This window comes from Manihot esculenta, chromosome 5, assembly GCF_001659605.2.
Source record: "Manihot esculenta cultivar AM560-2 chromosome 5, M.esculenta_v8, whole genome shotgun sequence".
NCBI lineage: Eukaryota > Viridiplantae > Streptophyta > Magnoliopsida > Malpighiales > Euphorbiaceae > Manihot > Manihot esculenta.
Window position 1 is genome coordinate 5,563,600 of NC_035165.2, and position 19,671 is coordinate 5,583,270.

The 19,671-nt window shown below is 32.9% G+C and overlaps 3 protein-coding genes across 5 annotated transcripts; all 3 read left to right on the forward strand.

Annotated features, from left to right (window-relative positions):
- The first annotated feature begins 6,834 nt into the window (after positions 1-6,834).
- On the forward strand, positions 6,835-7,618 carry LOC122723640 (glutaredoxin-C11-like). Its single transcript, XM_043956453.1, has one exon. It carries the CDS (start codon positions 7,083-7,085, stop codon positions 7,389-7,391), a length of 309 nt encoding a protein of 102 aa, XP_043812388.1. The 5' UTR covers positions 6,835-7,082; the 3' UTR covers positions 7,392-7,618.
- A 1,786-nt stretch (positions 7,619-9,404) lies between these two features.
- LOC122723641 (monothiol glutaredoxin-S9-like) lies at positions 9,405-10,023 on the forward strand. Its single transcript, XM_043956454.1, has one exon. The coding sequence runs from the start codon at positions 9,542-9,544 to the stop codon at positions 9,845-9,847; it is 306 nt and encodes a 101-aa protein (XP_043812389.1). The 5' UTR covers positions 9,405-9,541; the 3' UTR covers positions 9,848-10,023.
- Positions 10,024-16,281: 6,258 nt separating this feature from the next.
- LOC110614514 (membrane-anchored ubiquitin-fold protein 3) lies at positions 16,282-18,957 on the forward strand. Of its 3 annotated transcripts, XM_021756064.2 has the most exons (6): positions 16,361-16,552; positions 16,686-16,708; positions 17,103-17,253; positions 17,462-17,680; positions 18,126-18,296; positions 18,689-18,957. In XM_021756064.2, exons 4-6 carry the CDS (start codon positions 17,548-17,550, stop codon positions 18,742-18,744), a joined length of 360 nt encoding a protein of 119 aa, XP_021611756.1. In that variant the 5' UTR covers positions 16,361-16,552; positions 16,686-16,708; positions 17,103-17,253; positions 17,462-17,547; the 3' UTR covers positions 18,745-18,957. The 3 variants fall into 3 exon arrangements, with proteins under 3 accessions (XP_021611757.1, XP_021611758.1, XP_021611756.1); XM_021756065.2 differs by lacking the exon at positions 16,686-16,708 and having other exon boundaries at positions 16,282-16,552; XM_021756066.2 differs by lacking the exons at positions 16,686-16,708; positions 17,103-17,253 and having other exon boundaries at positions 16,360-16,552.
- The last annotated feature ends 714 nt before the right edge of the window (positions 18,958-19,671 follow it).

A 19,671-nucleotide genomic window follows, 5' to 3' on the forward strand; every position in this document is an offset into this window, starting at 1 on the left:
TATTTATTTTTAGATTTATTGGACTAAAAATCCAATATTTTATATTTTTTCATAGTTATAGTGATTTTATAATTTTATAATTTTATATAATAAAATCTGATTTTTAATTTTTTTTATTATAATTAAATCACAATATTAATTTTAATCAATTTAAATTCAATACAATTAGAAATTTTACGGTCACCATATGCCACAATCAAAGAATTAACAATAAATAAATTGCACTTTATTCAATAGAATCACCAGCATCCTCAACTCCATCATTTATAATAGCACCATCTACTCTAACTCCTTCAAATGCACCATTTGCAGTAGCGTCGACTATGCCACATGCAATAATATTATTTGTAGCAATACTATTACAAGCAGTTGATCCAATTGTCAAAATAAAGTTATTAAATTTAAATAAATAAAAATTAATTTTATAATCTAGGTATAATTATAAAAAAATAAAAAATCAAGATTTATTATATAAAATTAAAAATAGGTTATAAATGTGAAACAACTTAAAATATCAAGGTTTTTTTTATTTAATAGGCGTATTTTTTATGAAACTATTTTACTTTGATGAATTTCAAATAGCTAAATATTTTCAATTTAAATTAAAAAATTACTAATAAAATTTTTTTTCTATGTTTAATAATAATTAAAAATAATAGTGACCGCATTTATTTTTATTTTTAAATGTTTAATTTGAGTTATTAAACTGCTAAAGCAATGTATAAGAATTATAATAATATAGTGGAAATAAAGCTCTACTGTGATTGTCGATCTGTAAAAAAGAAAATATGATGCGATTGATACCTACGGCAGCTATTTCAACACTTAAGTCATTAAACTGGAGAAAATGCCAAGTTAATAAATTATTTAAAACTCAAGAATAATTATGTATGAATGCGTGTATTGATCTCTATATTCATTAGTTTTTATACTATAAGAATATTGAGTTGGTTATCAAATTTCTTGAAAATCCAACTGGCACCAGTTAGTAGAACAGATATCCCGCTATTATAGAAGAGGACGAATCTTAACGAATAACCGGGTACAACGGTGTCCAGATCTTTCTTTCTACATGTGGAACTGTGTATCAATTTATCAGACGCTTACCACATAACCTTATCTTATAGTGACAGCTCATAAATTATTTTGGGCAATTGTTATATTGTATCAGAGGCCTCTCGCTGGTTTTCGATTCTTTAGATTTGAAGATTACAATTGTCTTCACGATCTTAGACATGTGGCACGTCGGATTGGCTCTTCATACTTACGTCGTTTCGCCTGTTCCTGGTTATAAAAGATTATTACCTTGTTCGTCGAGCAGCATTCAAAATTTGCCATCGAAATCATAATATAAAAACTGTTTTTCATCTCCGATTCCCACTTTTGTTCACAATTAATCTCCATATTTTAGGAAAGGCTCAACCATTTTGCTTCTCACTCCCACATTTCTTTACTCAAGATAAATCCTATTCGCTTTTTCTTCCATAAAAATGAATAACAATTCTTCTTCTTTCTCTTTTTATAGTGAAAGTTCAATCCCAAACTCCTCCTTCGATAGCCCCATTCGCGCTCCTACTCTCATCGTCCTGCTGAGAGCGGTCCATGATAACGAAAGCGTTCTGGTAAACAACATCCCTTCTGTATTAACCGAGAAGGATGTAGACCACCTTTATGGTCACTATCAAATCTCTCGAGAGACCTTCCGAGTTTATGCTTCCACCACGCGTGTTCGTGTGGATGACCGAATTACTGCTAAGGAGACAATCATCGTCTATGAAGAGCAACTGAAGGCAGATCTTCGATTCCTAATGGATCTGTTTTATGTTGAAGCCCTTCGTTTCCATAAGCTGGCATTCACTCAATTGCATCCTAACAGCTGGAGAATTTTGGTGGCTTTTTATTTCCTCTGCTTCAATAATAATATCGAGCCGAGTATTACGCTGTTCTCCTAGCTGTACCAGCTAGGAACAGAAAAGAATGAAGAATTTTGGTTCTTCAACAGGAGAAAACGTCAAACCCTTTTTGACTGGATACACTCTTCCTTCAAACGCTGGAAAAATAAATTCTTCATCCTACTTCACTGGGTATCTGGGGATTTTGGGTGGCTCCAAACTGATTGGAACGTATACATGGAGCTTTAGAAGAATGGGGTCCAGCCACGGCAGAACAAGAAGCGGTCTTCAAACTTCCTCCAGATGATGGCCTCAACATAGAGGATTGATATTATTGTGAGGGTGAGGGATGCTATTCTGTTCTGGCAAAGCCACACTTAAGCTGACTAGGCTCGGACTCCTCACTTGCCCAACCTTTCGATTATCCGAGAAAGCATGTCTCATGCTAACATGCAGACTATTTTTCTTTCTAACCCCTTTGTTTTTGAAACTGCCTTACTCACCTTTTGTTTTGTGTAGATATGGCTGGGTCAAGAAATAAGTTCACCAAGATAGTATGTGTCGTTCGTAAGAGTAAAGCGATTGCTGGAACGACTAGTCCACCTCCTAAATGGGCTCATCGTACCAAGGAGATTATCATGCTTTCTCCTCCTCCACCCTCTCCTATAATTGAAGAATCAACTCCTACTCAGCCCGAGTCTTTCACAAAGGGCACTTCTGCAGCAGCCCCTATCACTGTCAAGCCAGCACTTGAAAATGCTAGGGTCGAATCCCGTGGCCTCGGAGTATCTAACACCTGGCATTGGTGCTGACTCGGACGACCTCTCTTCTCGAGGAACCCCACCTGTCTGTCCTCATAGCTAAGAATGCTATGAGGCTTGGGGACCATTATCGCTTGAACGAGGTCGAGATGGACAACCTTTATGATAACATAATGCACTTTGCCATGGAGAGTGTCTTCTGTGCATACATAACCAAGGAGCAAAACAAGACTATGAGGTGAGAATATGGAGCCCAGGAGACAGATAAAAGTTTTTTGCAAGAGGAATACTGGAGGTTGAAGGCTCAAGTTGATGAAATAAAAGGCACAATGAAGGAGACACTAGAGTCAATGGACAAGCTCCAGGTAGACCTGGACGAGGCCAACGCCTCAAAGCTTGCCCTTGAGAATTGGGTAAAAAATGCCAAGAATCAAGTGGCTATCCTCCAACGGCAAGTCCAGAAGCTGTAATCTCATGCTAAAGAGAACTGGGTTGCCTCCACTAGGATTGCTGAGCTAGAAGCGAAACTTTAAGAAACGGTGGCCCGAGGAGGGGAGATATTCGTTAAGGGTTAAGGCTCGGTCAAAAAGGAGCTAGTGAAGTGATTTCCTTCTGAGAACTTTGCTTAGATAGATAACATATCGTCTAACAAGGGCGAGGCATCGTTCAGGCCATAGTTCTCTTTTTTCTCCTTTTAGTACCTTTGCACATATTGTATCAGCTTTAGTCGACGTTCTTCGGAGTCTCGTCCGACGACTCCTCTTCCTCCAGCTTCGCCTTCCCTTTGGACTGCATTTGGATCGCTTCTGTCCGAGTCCTCGGGATACCAATGGAGGTCTCCTCTCTTATCTTGAGATTCATAAATGAGGTCTCCTCCCGAACTTTATACTACTTGTGAATGGCCTGCAACCTTTTAATGTACTAGAGTATTTGCTCGTTATTCAAATTGTTCAGATCCGCCTCATTGACCATTGAGGGTGTGTTTTGTCCATTGGTAGGAGTGGAAAAAATGATAGCGCCTTTATTGGCAGCAGTCTTAGCAGCAGCTCGTGAATTGTCAGTCATTTAGAGAAATGAAGAAGAAAAAGATTTGAGTGAATATAAGACCAGTTTTAATCCAAATAAATAGAGAGAATTCAATGGAGTTTTCGACAATGGAACCAAATGATGTGGTTAAAATAGAGCTGTGTTGTGATTAGTCAATCTGCAAGAAAAAAAATATGAGGTGGTTGATGCCTACGACAACTATTCCGACACTCAAGTCAGTAAATTGGAGAAAAGAGCGAGTGTAATGAATTGTTTAGAATTCAAGAATAATTGTGTAAAGATGTGTACTTTGATTTCTATGTTCATTAGCTTTTATACTGTAAAAAAATGGAGTTGGTTATTAAATTTCTTGAAAATATGACTGGCACCGGCTAATTAATAAGAGATTCCGCGATTATAGGTATAATAAAAATCTACTGGATTGTGTTTTTTAACGGTAACTTTCTGTAAAACCACGTCTTACTAAGAAGAGAGTGAGCTTTGACGAAAAACCGGATGCTACAGTGATTCAGGTTTTTCTTTACACGGATGAGACGTATATCAGTTTATCAGACTCTTATCACGTGTTCTTGTCTTATAGTAACAATTCATGACTTGTTTTGGACGATTATTATGTCGCATCATATAAGTAAAATATTTTTTAAAAAAATTATAAATAATTCTTATTTTTTACAAACTTTTTATTTTTAAGTATAATTAAATATTTTAATTTAAAATTAAAAAATTTTAATTGAAAACTAAAAATTTGAAATATTTCATATGATATGAAAGAATTATATTTTTAACACTTTGGTGTATATTATAATTTTCATTAAATCAAATAGAAATAGACAACTAATCTATTTAAATACTTTTGGAATCGAGATTTAAAAATTTGAATTATAGAGTTTCGCCTTCAAGATATTGTACAAGCCTTGCGTACATCAATGACAGCTTTCAAATCTTTCAACGTTTATTCTGCATCTATATCACAAAGGCAGCTTTGTTCAACTTTTGAAATTTTATATCATTGGTAGAAAATGAGTGTGAATGGTTATTACATATTAACATTTTTTTAATAAAATGTATTTATAAATTTAATTTGATGGTAAATATATCTGAATAAATTTAAGAGATTTCAGATTCTATTCTACCAAATCCTAATTCTATTTCAAAAAATATTTTTTAATAAAATCATTTTAATTTTATTAAAGAGTATATGTCCTGTTAGTGAACTATAAGTGTGGATATATTTACCTCCTTCAATAAAAAAAAAGCAAAAAAAATAAAATTAATTAATTATTTTTTTAAAATTTAGAATTATTGGCCAGTAAATAATAAATTCTGTGTTTTGTAAAAAAATTTTAGATCATGCGATAACGGTGACCAACAGAAAAAAGATGATGGCCAAGTCTACCAAGTCCAGGCCGGCCTGGATTATCCCAAGTCACGAGATCCTTGATTGGGGTAATCTCATCTTCTTAATAACTAAGTCAATGAAGACAAGATACGATGATTGAGTCAAACCCTAGTTATCATTAAAAGTCAATGAGAATAGGTCAACGAATTTTTTTATCTGGCAAGTATCGAGTTATATTATTAACATATTTTATTATTAATTACCTGAGTGTATTAATATTTCAACTTCATAATAATAATTTACCAACCTGAAGATGGGCTACCCAGAAAGTAGCTTTTCGGCAAGTGCCAATCGCAAAGTATATACACAAAAACAAAAAAGCAAGAAAAATAATGCAAGTGGGAGTTCCAAATGATGCGAGTACACGTCCAGCATGCATAAAGGAAACACATTTTAACGTGTCATCACCACCTCTTCCCAAGTTGGCCGACATGTTCATGCACAACCCACGAATACTGCATATTCCTTGGTCTTTGATTTATAGAAAGCGATTCTTAAACATCTTCAGGTGATGCACTTATTACATAAGATTCGATTTTAATTATGATAGCTACGTCGGAGCAGGCGGTCAAGTTCAGCTGTTATTCCTCCTGTCGTCTGTTTAAATGCCATTGGTCCTTCTCTTCTTCCTAAGGGCATAACTTATCCGTTCCACAATGTTCATAGAGATAAAGCTGATCAATTTGACAGGAAAATCACAGAATATAATCTATAATTTCCTGTATTACTTTGATTGAACAAAATTCTGTTATCCATCGTCATGTGATTTGAAATAATACATAGTATACTGCAAAAATCCATGAAGGAATGTTCCTCCTCATCAGATTTGGTATTTTATGCACCGTTTGCTGGTGTTTTCGAATTTTCTGAATTTATCATCTGCTGTCAGGATGAGTATGATAAAGGGGACCAATGTAGAGGAAAGTAGCAAAGGATTGGATAAACTCTTATCTTACTCCACATCAGCTCACAGATGCTACAATGACAGTTGACCAAATACGACATGCAATCATAAAATTTATGAAAAAATAAATAAATAAAAGGACTTCATATTGATCAACTTTAGAACATACGTCATATGCAATCTCACTAACTACTAACTACTAACTGCTAACTACTTATTGTTAGATTAAGAGAAACAAAGAAAGAAAATCATCTACAGACAGCTATGTACTGTCGTTTTCATTTAGCTTATTTGTTAAATTTATTTCAAGATAAGTATATAGAATTAATTTAAACATATATCATCCATAAATATTGAAGAAATAGAGATAGATCTAGAGGAGAATTGAACCTTCCATGCATGCCTTTTGACATTTCATATAAAATATGTATAAGGGGAAAGTTTTTAAAATTCTTCATGTTGGAAGGTTATCGCTTGAGATCAAGAAAAAAGTTTGAATTATATATTCTCCAGCACCAAATCAAGAATGGTTCGCAGTTATCATTATCTTTATATTTAATCTCCAGAGATGCCAGTAACCGGGGCCGAAAGCATACAGCTTTTGATAATATATACTTAAATGTATTAATTAATAATTAAATTATTCTTCTTATACACTTAATTTGTACGGATATATTATATTATAAATTTAATGTCAAAACAAATCATGAATGGCATTTTTCTTATCCAGACAAATATCTCAAAGAACTTTCTCCTTTTTTGTATATTTTTTTATTATTTTTTTGGAATCCTCTGTTCTTTTTTTTCCTTAACGGATTAAACAATGCAATCCCACCACTCTGGCCACTGGCCAGCCATTATAAATATGGCCTGATGAATCTCAGAGTCTACCGTAGCTCAAAACACACAAACAAAAAACAAAAGCTTCCTTGCTTAGTTTTATTTTATCGCTTATCATCTCCACAAGCGTTTGCTATAGCTAGAGCTTTCTTTGTTTGTTCTAGCGATCACCAGTTAGTCTGTATAGAAAAAAAAATTGTTTCATTTGTTAGCGAAACCGAATACAAAGAGTTTTTGCAATGGATAGGGTGAGAGATTTGGCATCAACTAGGGCTGCAGTGATCTTCACCAAGAGCTCATGTTGCATGTGCCATAGCATCAAAACACTTTTTTACGAACTTGGTGCAAGCCCAGCAATTCACGAGCTCGATCGTGATGCCAATGGGAGAGAAATGGAGTGGGCTTTGAGAGGCCTGGGATGTAACCCCACAGTCCCAGCTGTGTTCATAGGTGGAAAATATGTAGGTTCAGCTAAAGATGTCTTATCCCTTCACTTGGATGGCTCATTGAAGCAAAAACTCATCGATGCTAAGGCAATCTGGTTTTAGTACCTCTGAAACAGCTACAACAATAATACTACTTCATGTTCATGTTGTAGTAACTATAAATCCAGCTCCAACATGAGTTGAAAACAAATGCTGTATTAAGGGCTTTGCTTTTTTCCTGGTTCCCTGACTACATTGTATGGAAAATGTAATACTCCATATACCAAAAATAGACTTAAAGAGTTCCTCTATGTAATAACTACTTGTTAATCTAGTGCAGCTTTTAATTATCTTGGTGGGTTGCTTCCTGCTCACATTAAGTTTTTAAAAAAGAAAAAAGAAAAAAAAAAAACTCGACATCTTACATCATCAGGAAGAATCTGGGGGAATTCTTTCTTGAGAATTAATTGCTCCTGCACAAGCAATTAAACCAGAGTGTAGAATAAAGTTCTTTCACAATAATATTGCTTCACTTGGCAGTGTTATGAAGTGAAAATTGCGACAGTTGGCAGATGAGAACTTCTTCTGCACAGCCATCAACTCACAGAAAAAGCTTATGGATGGTATGGCTTGTTCTTTTCTTTTTCTTTTTTTCTATTTTTGACCCCACTTTCTGTGTTTTAGAGTTCTAACTAATTACTAAACAAAGACAATAATGGTTGATTAGCTTTTCAATGTCCTTATTAATAATAATTAAAGCGTTCTAAGCATTTTTTTATGATGATTAAGCCATTTGCATATTTTTATTAGCTAATTTAGGACAGGTACACACACACAAAAAAAAAAGAAGTTGATTCTGGAGCTTTATGATTCCCATATATGTGTATTCTTCCTTATCCAAAATGCCAAACTTTTCCCATGTTCTTTTATGCTCAAGCTAAGAATATGACACGCATGCATATGTTTATATATTTAAATTATGCATATGACACTTGTTTATGTGGGCATCACAAATTGATTCATGCACATAAAGCAATGTATATATAGGATAATATATATATATTTAGTACATACCCCAAGATGATTAATTATATAGACCCATGCAGTCATTGTTATGGCTCGAAGCCTCTTGTGCTTCACAGGAATTACCCAGCCTGTTCAAGCAAGGACATAGCAAAACCAGCAATCTCAAATACTTTGGTCAAGAAGAGTTTGAATTTCTACACGTGTGAGGATTGAGCTTGTTCATCCACGCACGTGAGAGAGATCAGCAGTCGTTGGAGTATTGTGCACTTTGCAGTATAGTGCTATATAGAATTAATAGAGCCTCTCCCACAGATGCTTGTGTGCGTGCTAGAAAGAAAGAATCGTGCAAGTTGGTGGGCGCAACACAGAGAATCGTTGCAGCCACCGAAAGCCATCTCATTCCCAATCTTTTAGCACAAGGATTCAAAGCAGGTGATTGCGAGAATCAGGTAAAAAATTGACTAGCCATATGAGAATATTTTTTCCTCAGCTTTTGTTTCTGCTTTTTTCATAAAATCTGCACGAGTCAGACCAGATGGTCAATAGGATGTAGATGTACCACCCTGGAAGGATTTCTAATTTGAAGTTTGATCCTTTCATCTCGGAGGAAAGAAAATAATAGTATGTGGCGTTACGAGGAAATTATAAAGGATTTAGCTAGTTTAAAATAATTAAATAATATTGTTTAACTATTTTATACCAATTTAAAATTAGGTTCAAAATTTATTTGGGTTAATTTGAATCGAGATTAATTAGTTTTATAGTCATTTTGAGTTAAAAATATATATATATATACGTAGCTCGTGGGTGACAATAAATACATTATGAGACACTAACAAAATATACAATATTCAAGAGTTCAGTGCTGACTTAACAATTGTATCCTATTCAAACCAGTTTAAAACCATATAAGGGCAAAAAAAAGATTTGTTTGGTTTATGCAACTTGGTCTTTGCCCATGGTAGCACAGTAGTCACCATCTTTCAAAGTAACTTTCATCAACTTGGGCATCTAAGAAATAAAGTTCCTCCACTTTTGAATGTTCTTGTTCAAACAAAGTACTCCAACACTCCATCCTAAAAGTTATGCCTATAAATAGTCTAACATTAGGGCATAATTTCGAAAAACCTTGAGCTTCCGCTTTCCTTTCAATACCTTTTATCCAAGGAAGGTAAAGAAAAGGAAAGCTTCTCTCTCAGTGTCTCACAGCCTCTGCATTAGCCAGACATTAAGGAGACATTTTTTCAATGGAAAAGGTGATGGGACTGGCGTCAGAGAAGGGGGTGGTGATATTCAGCAAGAGCTCATGCTGCATGTGTTATGCTGTGAAAATATTATTTCAAGGAATTGGGGTGGAGCCTCTGGTTTATGAGATTGACCAAGACACTGAAGGCAGGGAGATGGAGAGAGCTCTCATGAGGTTGGGGTGTAGTGCCCCTGTACCGGCTGTTTTCATTGGTGGAAAGCATATGGGATCTACCAATGAAATCATGTCCCTCCATCTTAGTGGCACACTCATTCAAATGCTCAAGCCATACCGGGCTTTATCTTAATTGATCACTTCTTAATTTGCTACCAATAAAAATAAAAATTGGCTATTGATTTAGTAGTCTTGTATTCTCTATATAGTATTAAGTATGTGTAATTGTCTGTGTTACGTATCCATAGCTTTTCATTTGTTACTACGTAATGAGTTCCCTTTTGTTAATGAAGTTATTAGCTTTATGTACTTCTTTCCTCTAATTCCTTAAAATATGAAATTTTGTGTAGGAATGCGTATTGATATCGGCCTGTTGTATCATAAAAAATAAATTTAAAAATCAAGTTGATATCTACTAATTTATTAGAGATTCATAATTATAAACGTAATAAAAATTTAATATATAATATTTTTTAACGGTAACTTTTAATATAGAGTCTTACCCTGTAAATTGATTCAAGCGTTGGATTTTTTTTATCTCGATAGAACTGAATATACCATATAGCCTACTTTTGAGCAATTATTGTATTATAATAGAAATTAATAAAAATAATATAAAATTAATTATAATTCTAATTATATTAACTTATTTTTATAGAAAATAGAGTGTTTATATTTATTTAATTATTTTTTTTTAATTACAAGCTTTTGCAGTCACAATAATGCAGTTTTGGTTTCATCAATTAATTAGTTGGTATCTATCGTGTTCCTTTTGTAGATGAAGTTATTTATATACTCTACAATATTTCACTGTTCATTTTTAAACCTACCATATATATAAGAAGGCACAAAGGAAGAATTAATACCAGAAAAAAAATCAGCTAATTATTTTAAGGGAAATTTACAGTTTAATTTTTGAATATTATTATTATTAATAAGTCAGTTCTTACATTTTCAGAAACCTATTAAAACGTCTTTATCTTTTCTCTCTGTCAACAAAATAGTCCTTTCGTCTATTTTTGCCGTTAAAAATATAGTAAAAGACTAAATTACCCCTCCTCCTCCTCCTCCTCCTCCTCCTCCTCCTCCTCCTCCTCCTCCTTCATTGATTCTTCCTCCTCTTCTTCTTTTTCTTTGATTCTTCTTTTTCTTCTTCTTCATCTTTTGATTCTTTTTCGATTTTTCTTTTTATTCTTCTTTTTCTTCTTCTTCATCATCATCTTCTTTTTCTTTTTTCTTCTTTTTCTTCTTCTTCTCCTTCTTCATCATCATCTTCTTCTTCTTTTTTAAAGAGGAGGAGGAGGAGAAAGAGGAGAGACTATTTCATTGACAGAAAGAAATGATAAGGACTTTTTAATAGATATGAGAAAAAATAAGAACGTTTTAATAGATTTTTGAAAATATAGGGAGTGACTTGTTAATAATAGTAATATCTAAGGACTAAATAAGGGATTATATGTGATGGCAAAATTTAATTTTAAAAATTTACTCTCTCATCCTTTATTTATTTTTAAAGGAAAAGATGAGAGAAAGACTATTTCGTTGACGAAAAAAAAAGTTAATGATGTTTTAATAGGTTTCTGAAAGTATAGGGACTGACTTGTTAATAATGACAATACCCAGGGACTAAATTGTAAATCTCTCTTATTTAAAGTATTAACATGGCATCCTGTATTCAGAATTCACGGCCTAAATAAATCGAATATTTTGATTATGATGTCAGGCAATTTTAATGGTAGCTTTTCTAGATGATAAATTTGCAACATTTAGATACAAATTCTAAACGGGAGGGCCTACCAAACAAAAAGGAAAGAGAGCAATTTGTGAGGGAAGGGAATGAACTTTGAGGTCTTCAACTTTTGAATTTACTAATGCGTTCCACCCTATGCTGAAAAGTTTCAAAAGCAATATTCTTAATTTTCCTTGTTTGTTCTGCTATTGATCATTCTTCTTCTTATTTTTGTTTCTTTGTGAATCAATGGCTAACAAGCGACCTTATAATAATTTTTAAAAATAAAAGAATGGAGGAATGGGTGTCTAATCTAAACATTTCATAGATATTGAATTGGGATTCTTCTCCTTTTATATCTTAGATAAAGAATGGTATTACATTCTTTGCCTTTTGCTCCTTTTCTTCTCTCAGTATGCTGGTCTCTCAGAATCTTGAAGCAATTAACTCCTTAGTATTATTAGGGAGAAAAAACAAATAAAAAAAAAAATACTGGAGCTAGCTACTTTGCCACCATACCATCTTGGAGCATCCATTGTTGTTAAATTAGAGATGGCAAACTTACACATCATTGGATACCTTTCCATTTTCAACAACCACTTGTGTTCTGTTAACGGCGACACCCACTAAACTTTAATCCCGATCGAACAGTTGCTATACATTAATTTTGGTGCTAATAGATTTATATTCCAAAACTTCCCATCAGTTAAATCTGCTTACTTTTGCCTTTCAGGTCCGAATGGCTTCCCCAAGAGCACTGGAGAAATGTTTGTAGATGGAGAGGGCCTCAACGGTTATGTCTTTCACCGAAATAATTCCCACAAACATGGAACGCTGCAGGAGACACCTTTGCAACTGTGGTTTGGAGACTCTTTTTCATGTTTTAAGAGACTGCTCTGTAGCTTCATATGTGTGGAAAAGGATTTTATCGAGGGAGAAATGGGGCTCGGTTCATGATTGGATTGTTAGCAATCTGCAGGATACGTCCATCTGCTCTCATGGTGTGACGGTGAATTTTCTGTTTGGTCTGCTTTGCTGGCAGCTTTGGAATCGAAATCTTTTGTGTTCAAGAAGGTCGACGTGAACCTGGACATCTTCTTGAATTTGTTATTAGAGGAGGCTCGAGATTACAGCTCTATGTTGCACAGAGTGCCAGGTACAGGTACTCAATCTCCAGAAGTCTGACACTAATCAACTGGAATACCCTCCAGAAGGCTTTATCGAGCTTAATCTGGATGCATCTCTATCTCGTAGAAATCAAAATGCTTGTGGTGGTGGTCTGTTTCGAGATTCCTCAGGAAAGTGGATCGAAGGCTTCATTGCGGAGTTAAAAGCCATTCTGCATGGCGTTAGGTTGGCTAAGCACTGGGGTTACAACAAAATTGTCGTGGAATGTGACAATCTTCCTGCCATGAAATTGATATTATCAGTCTATAATAAGCATGAAGTTGACCCTCGTGCCTACAATAGATGAGTGATTATTGGATAGCTTGAAAACGACCAATTTTTCAAATCATGTAAAAATGAAAAAATAATTTTAAAATTATGCTGGATTTGAAAATATTTTTGGATTTTTTGTGTCACCGGAGCGTGTTCGGCAGTCATACTGCCGAACAAGCTTGTTCGACACCCATGATGTCAAACAAATTTTTCAAATCATGTAAAAATGAAAAAATAATTTTAAAATTATGCTGGATTCGAAAATATTTTTGGATTTTTTGTGTCATCGGAGCGTGTTCGGCAGTCATACTGCGAACAAGCTTGTTCGACACCTATGATGTCGAACAAAGTAGAGTTCGACACCACCGTGGGTGTTGAACTCTACCTTATTGAGCTTGTTCGGCGTTATGAGTGTAATATGCTCCTGTGACTGCCAGCTTGAAAGAATGAAATGCTCGTCACTTTAAGTGGCGAATACTTCTACCTGCATGGCTTATTCTGCACCCAAGGTGCCGAACACCCACAAAAAACGATGCTTCATCAGGAATCCCTAATGAAGGTTGACTAAAGAAAAGTGTTTGCCACAATAGAAAAGTGTTCATACTTTATTAAAATAATTTTAAAATAAAAAAATAGAACGTATTAAATATTTTCAAAAATTAAGATGTTATATTTTTAAATAACTATTAAATTTTATTATCTCTTAATTTATATTTATTTAAAAATATTAAATTTTATTTTTAAGAGTAAAATAAATTTTAACTTTTTATAAATAAAAATATATATAAATAATATTTTAGTAATAAATGAATTTTTCGTAAACTATTTAAATTTAGAAAATATTTTAATTTTAAAATATATAAATTTATTAGATAATTTAAATTTAAATATTATTATAATAATATTATTAAATATTATTAAAAGTTGATTTTATAATAGAAATAGAAATGAGGTATTAATCAATTTATTGTTAAAAAATATATAATTTTAAATATAAAAAATAAATTTAATATTAATATATTTTAATTAAAATCAATAAATAAATTTTAATTTATTATAATATTTTATTAATTTTTATAAATTTTTTAAATATATTTTTGTTTTATATATTTTATTTTTATTAAACATTTATACTCGCCACATGAATTTGTTTGGCACCATCACTGCCGAACAAATTCCTGTATAATCACACGCACGCATACCAGGTGCATGCAGGTACGCGTGCATGCATGTATGTAAAAAAAGAGTTTGACACTAATAGTGCCGAACTCTTTTCTTAGTCAAGGTTTCGTTAGAGATTCCTGACGAAACCTTGAAGTTTATGCGTGTTCGACACTAACACGCCAAGTTGGCGGCCACGGTAGCAGATTACACTGCTCCCATGGCACGGATCAGCTTGTTCGATATTCATAGTGCTGAACAAACTCGTGTCGAACAAGCGTGTTCGTCAGTATGACTACCGAACACACTCCGTTGACACAGGATTTGAAAATATTTTTAAATTCTACATGATTTTAAAATTATTTTTTCTTTTATGCATAATTTGAAAAATTGCTCGCTTGAAAATTACCAGCACCGAGAAGGAAAGAGGTCCCATCCCCCACCCATGTATAATTAATTTGAAAATTGAAGGGTCATAAACATCAAACATATTTCATTCTTTTGTTGATGACGATATACAAGCACAGAAAACAAATGTGGCAAAGAAGATTCTTCGTACAACGGGGCAAAGCAAAGAAAAGCAAAGGCAAAAAATCATTGAAGTGGGGCGCTGGCTTGGAAAATAATCATGAAACTCTAATGTTGTTGTACAATGATATGATCATCCGGTCAGGCAACCGTCAAGTTCAACATTTGATTGATAAAACAATTATCTAAATTGACTATTTATTTTGACTATTTATTAAATCGAACGATCATTTGAAGGACTTAATAATGATTAAGTGATTAGACAAGATGACAAAATAATCATAAAAATATAAAAAAATAAAAAAAATAATCCAGACAATTAAACAAAACGACTTGAATCAATGTATAAACTTAAATATCTCGATGATCTATCAATTTAGTGGATGACTTAACGAGGAATAGTTGGTGGGACAATTTGATAAGTAAATGAAGTTGATGAATCTATCTCATAAGTAAATAATCAAACTAATAACTAAGCCAACGACCAACTGATCAAACCACTTCATAAATAGTATGTAGTCTGATGGCCGATATAACAACTTGATCAAACGATATAATATTATTTTATACTTATATTATTTTTATAAAAGATGTTTTAATTTAATTTAAATATTTTAAAAATTTTAATCTTTTAAATTTTTTTAATTTCTACGGTATACATAGATTAAATTTATAAATAAATATAAATAAATTTACTTATAAAAAAATAAACAATATATAAAAAGTATTATTTTTTTTCTTTCTTTTTGCAGTTGTCTCATGTCTCATAGTAAACAAAGTTTACGAGGAAGAGTGATGAGAAAACTGTGGAAATGGTAAAAAGACTCGAAAGAATGAAAATGAAATACAACTGGGATTGTATTCTTGTTTCTAAATCTTTTTTTTTTCTTTTTCTTGTAGTTCTTTTTTTCAGTTTTCTTGTCTCTTCAGTTGATTAGACTTGCAAGTATTTCCTTGGAAAAGTGTGATAGAAAATTGTTTTACAGCTTCTTGGTTCTTGAAATATATAATGTTATCTTCGCATTCCAATGGCCGAAAAAAACAACAGAATCGTTTGTATTGTTGAAACGAAGTAATAAAAAATGAAGTGATAGTTACAGATTCCATATCCACTATCCCCTGCCCCATTTATAATTAATCATCCAAATCAGTTCTTGTGCTTCTTCCTTTTACTGGTAATGTATTCTGATCAATCCCCTGAGCCAAAAGCAGAGGGTAGGCTTAACTTAATAATAGGTGCATTTTTCATTTCCAAAACCTTAATAATATAACTCAGCAAGCCATTTATAAAAATTTAATAATTTTTCATCAATTTTTTTATTCAAAATGAGAAAAAAGTTAATTTTTTAACTTACAAATTTTTTTAAAAAATTACATATAATTTTATAAAAATTTATTTATATAAAAAATTCTAAGGATAATCCATTTAGATCATACTGTTTTCTTTTAATTTATTTTTCCCCCAGCTTTTTCACTTTGTCTAGTGTTCACATAACTAACAGTAACGGATTCAATGCGTGTACTTTCTATCTGGACTTCGGACCGTTAGATTATAGACTGCCTTTATCCAGCGTCTAAATCAACCACAGATCTCAGTATATAATACACTCAGTCATACATCGCCACGTTGCAACCTGACTATTCGGTAGGATTCGAGAGGGCATGTTTGTCAAATAGCAGGAATGTTATTACGTGTAAATATATGATTGGGAAACTAAAGTAAAGTCACACTGGTTTTGATAGCATTGAATCATAGCCTGTAAACATAGCTTGTTATCGGAAGACTCAGATTTTGGATGGGGAAGGAGAGAAAAAAGAAAAGGATCTCGAAGACATACCAACAATCAACGAACATTTCTCTCTCTCGATGGAAGCACCGACACTGTAACCGGTAACCCTAAAGCGATTTGTTTCAGTTTCTCTTTACTCTCACTAGTCCGGAGATCTTCCTTTCTTTAATGGATTCTTGATCTTGATCAGGTACTAATCGAATCGTTCTATCTCTCTCTCAGTTGTATTTTATCCATCTTTACTTTTTCTTTTTTCCTTTTTAACAATTTGGTTTGAATTCGTAGTTTTTGTTGGTTTATTTTGTATTCGTTTTGTGTCTCAGAAACTGCACGATGGAGAAGAAAGGTATTTTTAATTCGATCGGTGTTGTTGTAATTTCGCTCCCTGAAGGAAGTCTGTTACCCCAAATTAAGCCATTGGATCGGTTTTAAGTTTAAATCAGACGAGATTTTTGTATTTGATCCCCGAGCAACTTACATTTATTTTATTTTTTTAAAAATAAATAGAGAGAGCGAGAGAGGAGAAGGAGAAGCCCCCTTCATTTTTAAGCATTCAAAATCTAGGGTTTTAACTTCTCTGGTTCCTTTATTGGTTTGATTTTTAAAATTTTGTCAAATATTGTTGTGCATGTTAATTTTACGGACTCTGTATATTAGAGGTAGTTAGTGGATGGCTTTTTGAACCTACTGCTATGTTTATTCGAATTTCTTAAGAATCAACTGTCTACATCTGATTGCAGAAACAAGCAGCAAGAGTAGAGCTTTTATAGAGAGAATCCATAGGATCATATGAAGTGGTTACTTGATTGGACTGGTTCTCTAGCAGTTGATTCTGATGTACTGTATTTGCATGTTTTCACACCCAGAAAACTTCTTGTCCAATTTGCAGAGGTTAGTGAAAAAGATCAACAGAATTTCCACTTGTGCGAAGTTCTGCTGTTGATTTTGGCTGACAGAAAATAAACTTAAAGATACACTTTTGCATTCTTTTTAGTTGGTATATCTTATGAAAGCTAAACTTGACCGAGATTACTTGTCATATTGCCTGTAAATTGAAGCATTGATACTTGGGAACTGAGTTATATGTGAAAATTTGCAGGTGAGTAGAGTAAGATCAAATTTTTGTTTTGTTGATTGGGTACTGTGTGGGAACCATAAGCTGAGCAGAAGAGAAGAAAGGTTGTTATGGCTGATGGAGCTGAGCAAATTGAGCTTAAATTCCGCATTTATGATGGAACAGATATAGGGCATAGTACTTATGCATCATCTATGACTGTTGGAACTCTTAAGCAAAGGCTAGTTACAGAGTGGCCCCAAGGTTATTTATCTACCTATTTCTATGTTCTTTTTTATTGTTCCAACTAAACATTTTGATTGTTAAACTTTTGAATTGCTTTTGAACTGCAGAAGGTTTGAGTATGAACTGTATTATTGTTTTTATGATTTTAATCGTAATTAACGTGTAATGTGACAATGTCAGTTTTGGGCATTCTTACTTTTCCAGTCTTGCTTTCTATGTTGCTATTGATATTAGGTCAATCTGTTAGTAGTTCTTTTGTGAGAGAGAGTGGTGAATGATTTGATTGCATCTGTAGCAAATTTTAAAAATATTATGCTTCCAATTGGTTGTTGATTGATCTTGCAATATGCTTCTACTAAGAGAAAACTGCCTGCTTTATGTTGGAAGTTAAATTTTGTCTTTCATGTATTCAGTTTATAGTCAATTCCCTGTCTTGGCTCTAATGATGTCTTTGGATTTGCAGATAAAACAGTATTACCAAAGTCAGTTAATGATTTGAAACTAATACATGCTGGTAAAATATTGGAGAATAATAAGACACTTGCTGATTCCAGAATAACATATGGCGACCTTCCTATTGGGGTCATCACCATGCATGTATTAGTACAGCCTCCTGCAGCTAAGAAGAAGATGGGTACATCCCATTTCACTTCCCTTCTTATGTCTAGGTTTTTTATAACTTGTCCAATTTTGTCAAGGTTTTCTTGAGATACATTAAGTGGTACATAGTAGTTTTAAAAACTTGAACCAGTTCAACATTGAGCACGAAATCACTTTTTAAGCTAAACCTAACTGCATCAAGTCCTCATTATTCCACTATTGACTACTGCTTAGAACTTTGATCTAGATCTCTTTGCCTTCAAAGTAAAGGCGGGAGAAATAGTTGGAGCCATGTAAACCTCTATCAGAAAATCATAAGAAATATTAGATGCGAATAGCTTTATTCAAACGTCAGTTTTCAAAATTCTATTATAATAATTTATCCAACTTTACTTTCCATTGATTTTTCTGTTTGTTGCACTGCAGACAAAAACCCAGAGGAGATGAAAAAGCAGAATTCATGCTCATGTGTTATCCTTTGACATCAGAAGCATGCTTTTTGGCTACAAACGCAGACAACATTGCCCATTGCAATTTTTTTTTTTTTTTTTTTTGTTCAATTAGTGATATATTGCAGTTTCATATTTTATATGGCATTCGTATGCGTGGATTGCAATTTCAATTTCTTATTGCTTTTGTTGTTATTCTGTAATCACACTTAACAGCTATATCATACTATCAGCTCATTACCTTTACCTGGGAGTTGTATTTTACTGAGAACTGAGGTATATGTTTATTTGAGACGCACAAACAGAGAGATAGCATGGCTGTGATGAACTTTGGCATTTAGCACATTTTATTGATTAATTAATTTTGATTTTAAATCCTTTGTTAAATGAAGGACACTGTGGCTGCATGTATGCTTGAAAGTGAGAAATGGTGATAGGTGTTTAGAAGGATTTGTTCACAAGTTCTCTGGCTTGAAATCTACAATTTGTATCAGTATGCAACTCTTGTTAATGTTCCATGTGGAAATCTTTCTTAATAATTACAACTACCTCCAAAAATTGAAGTATATGTAGGGAATGCATCACTGGCCTAAAACAGAAATTGAAAACACACATCCTTATTAAGAGGGTATGAGGAAACTATGTGTATGTTAAAGGTTTGTTGATTTGTACTACAGAAAATATTTTTAAAGGAAAATATTTTTTAAGAAAATAATTTATTTTTTATTATTTGGATATAATAATAAGAAATAAAAAATATTAATAAATTTATATATAAAAAGTTTAATGTTGTTAATAAGACAATGAAAGTAATTTTTTTTAAATCACTTAAATTTTTTTAATTATAAAAATATTTTTCTTTAACTAACTTTTCAGTTAAAGATAAAATACAGAAAATATTTTTTTGTTAAACAAATAGACATAAAAGTATATTTATAAAAAATTTCACTTTTTATTAAA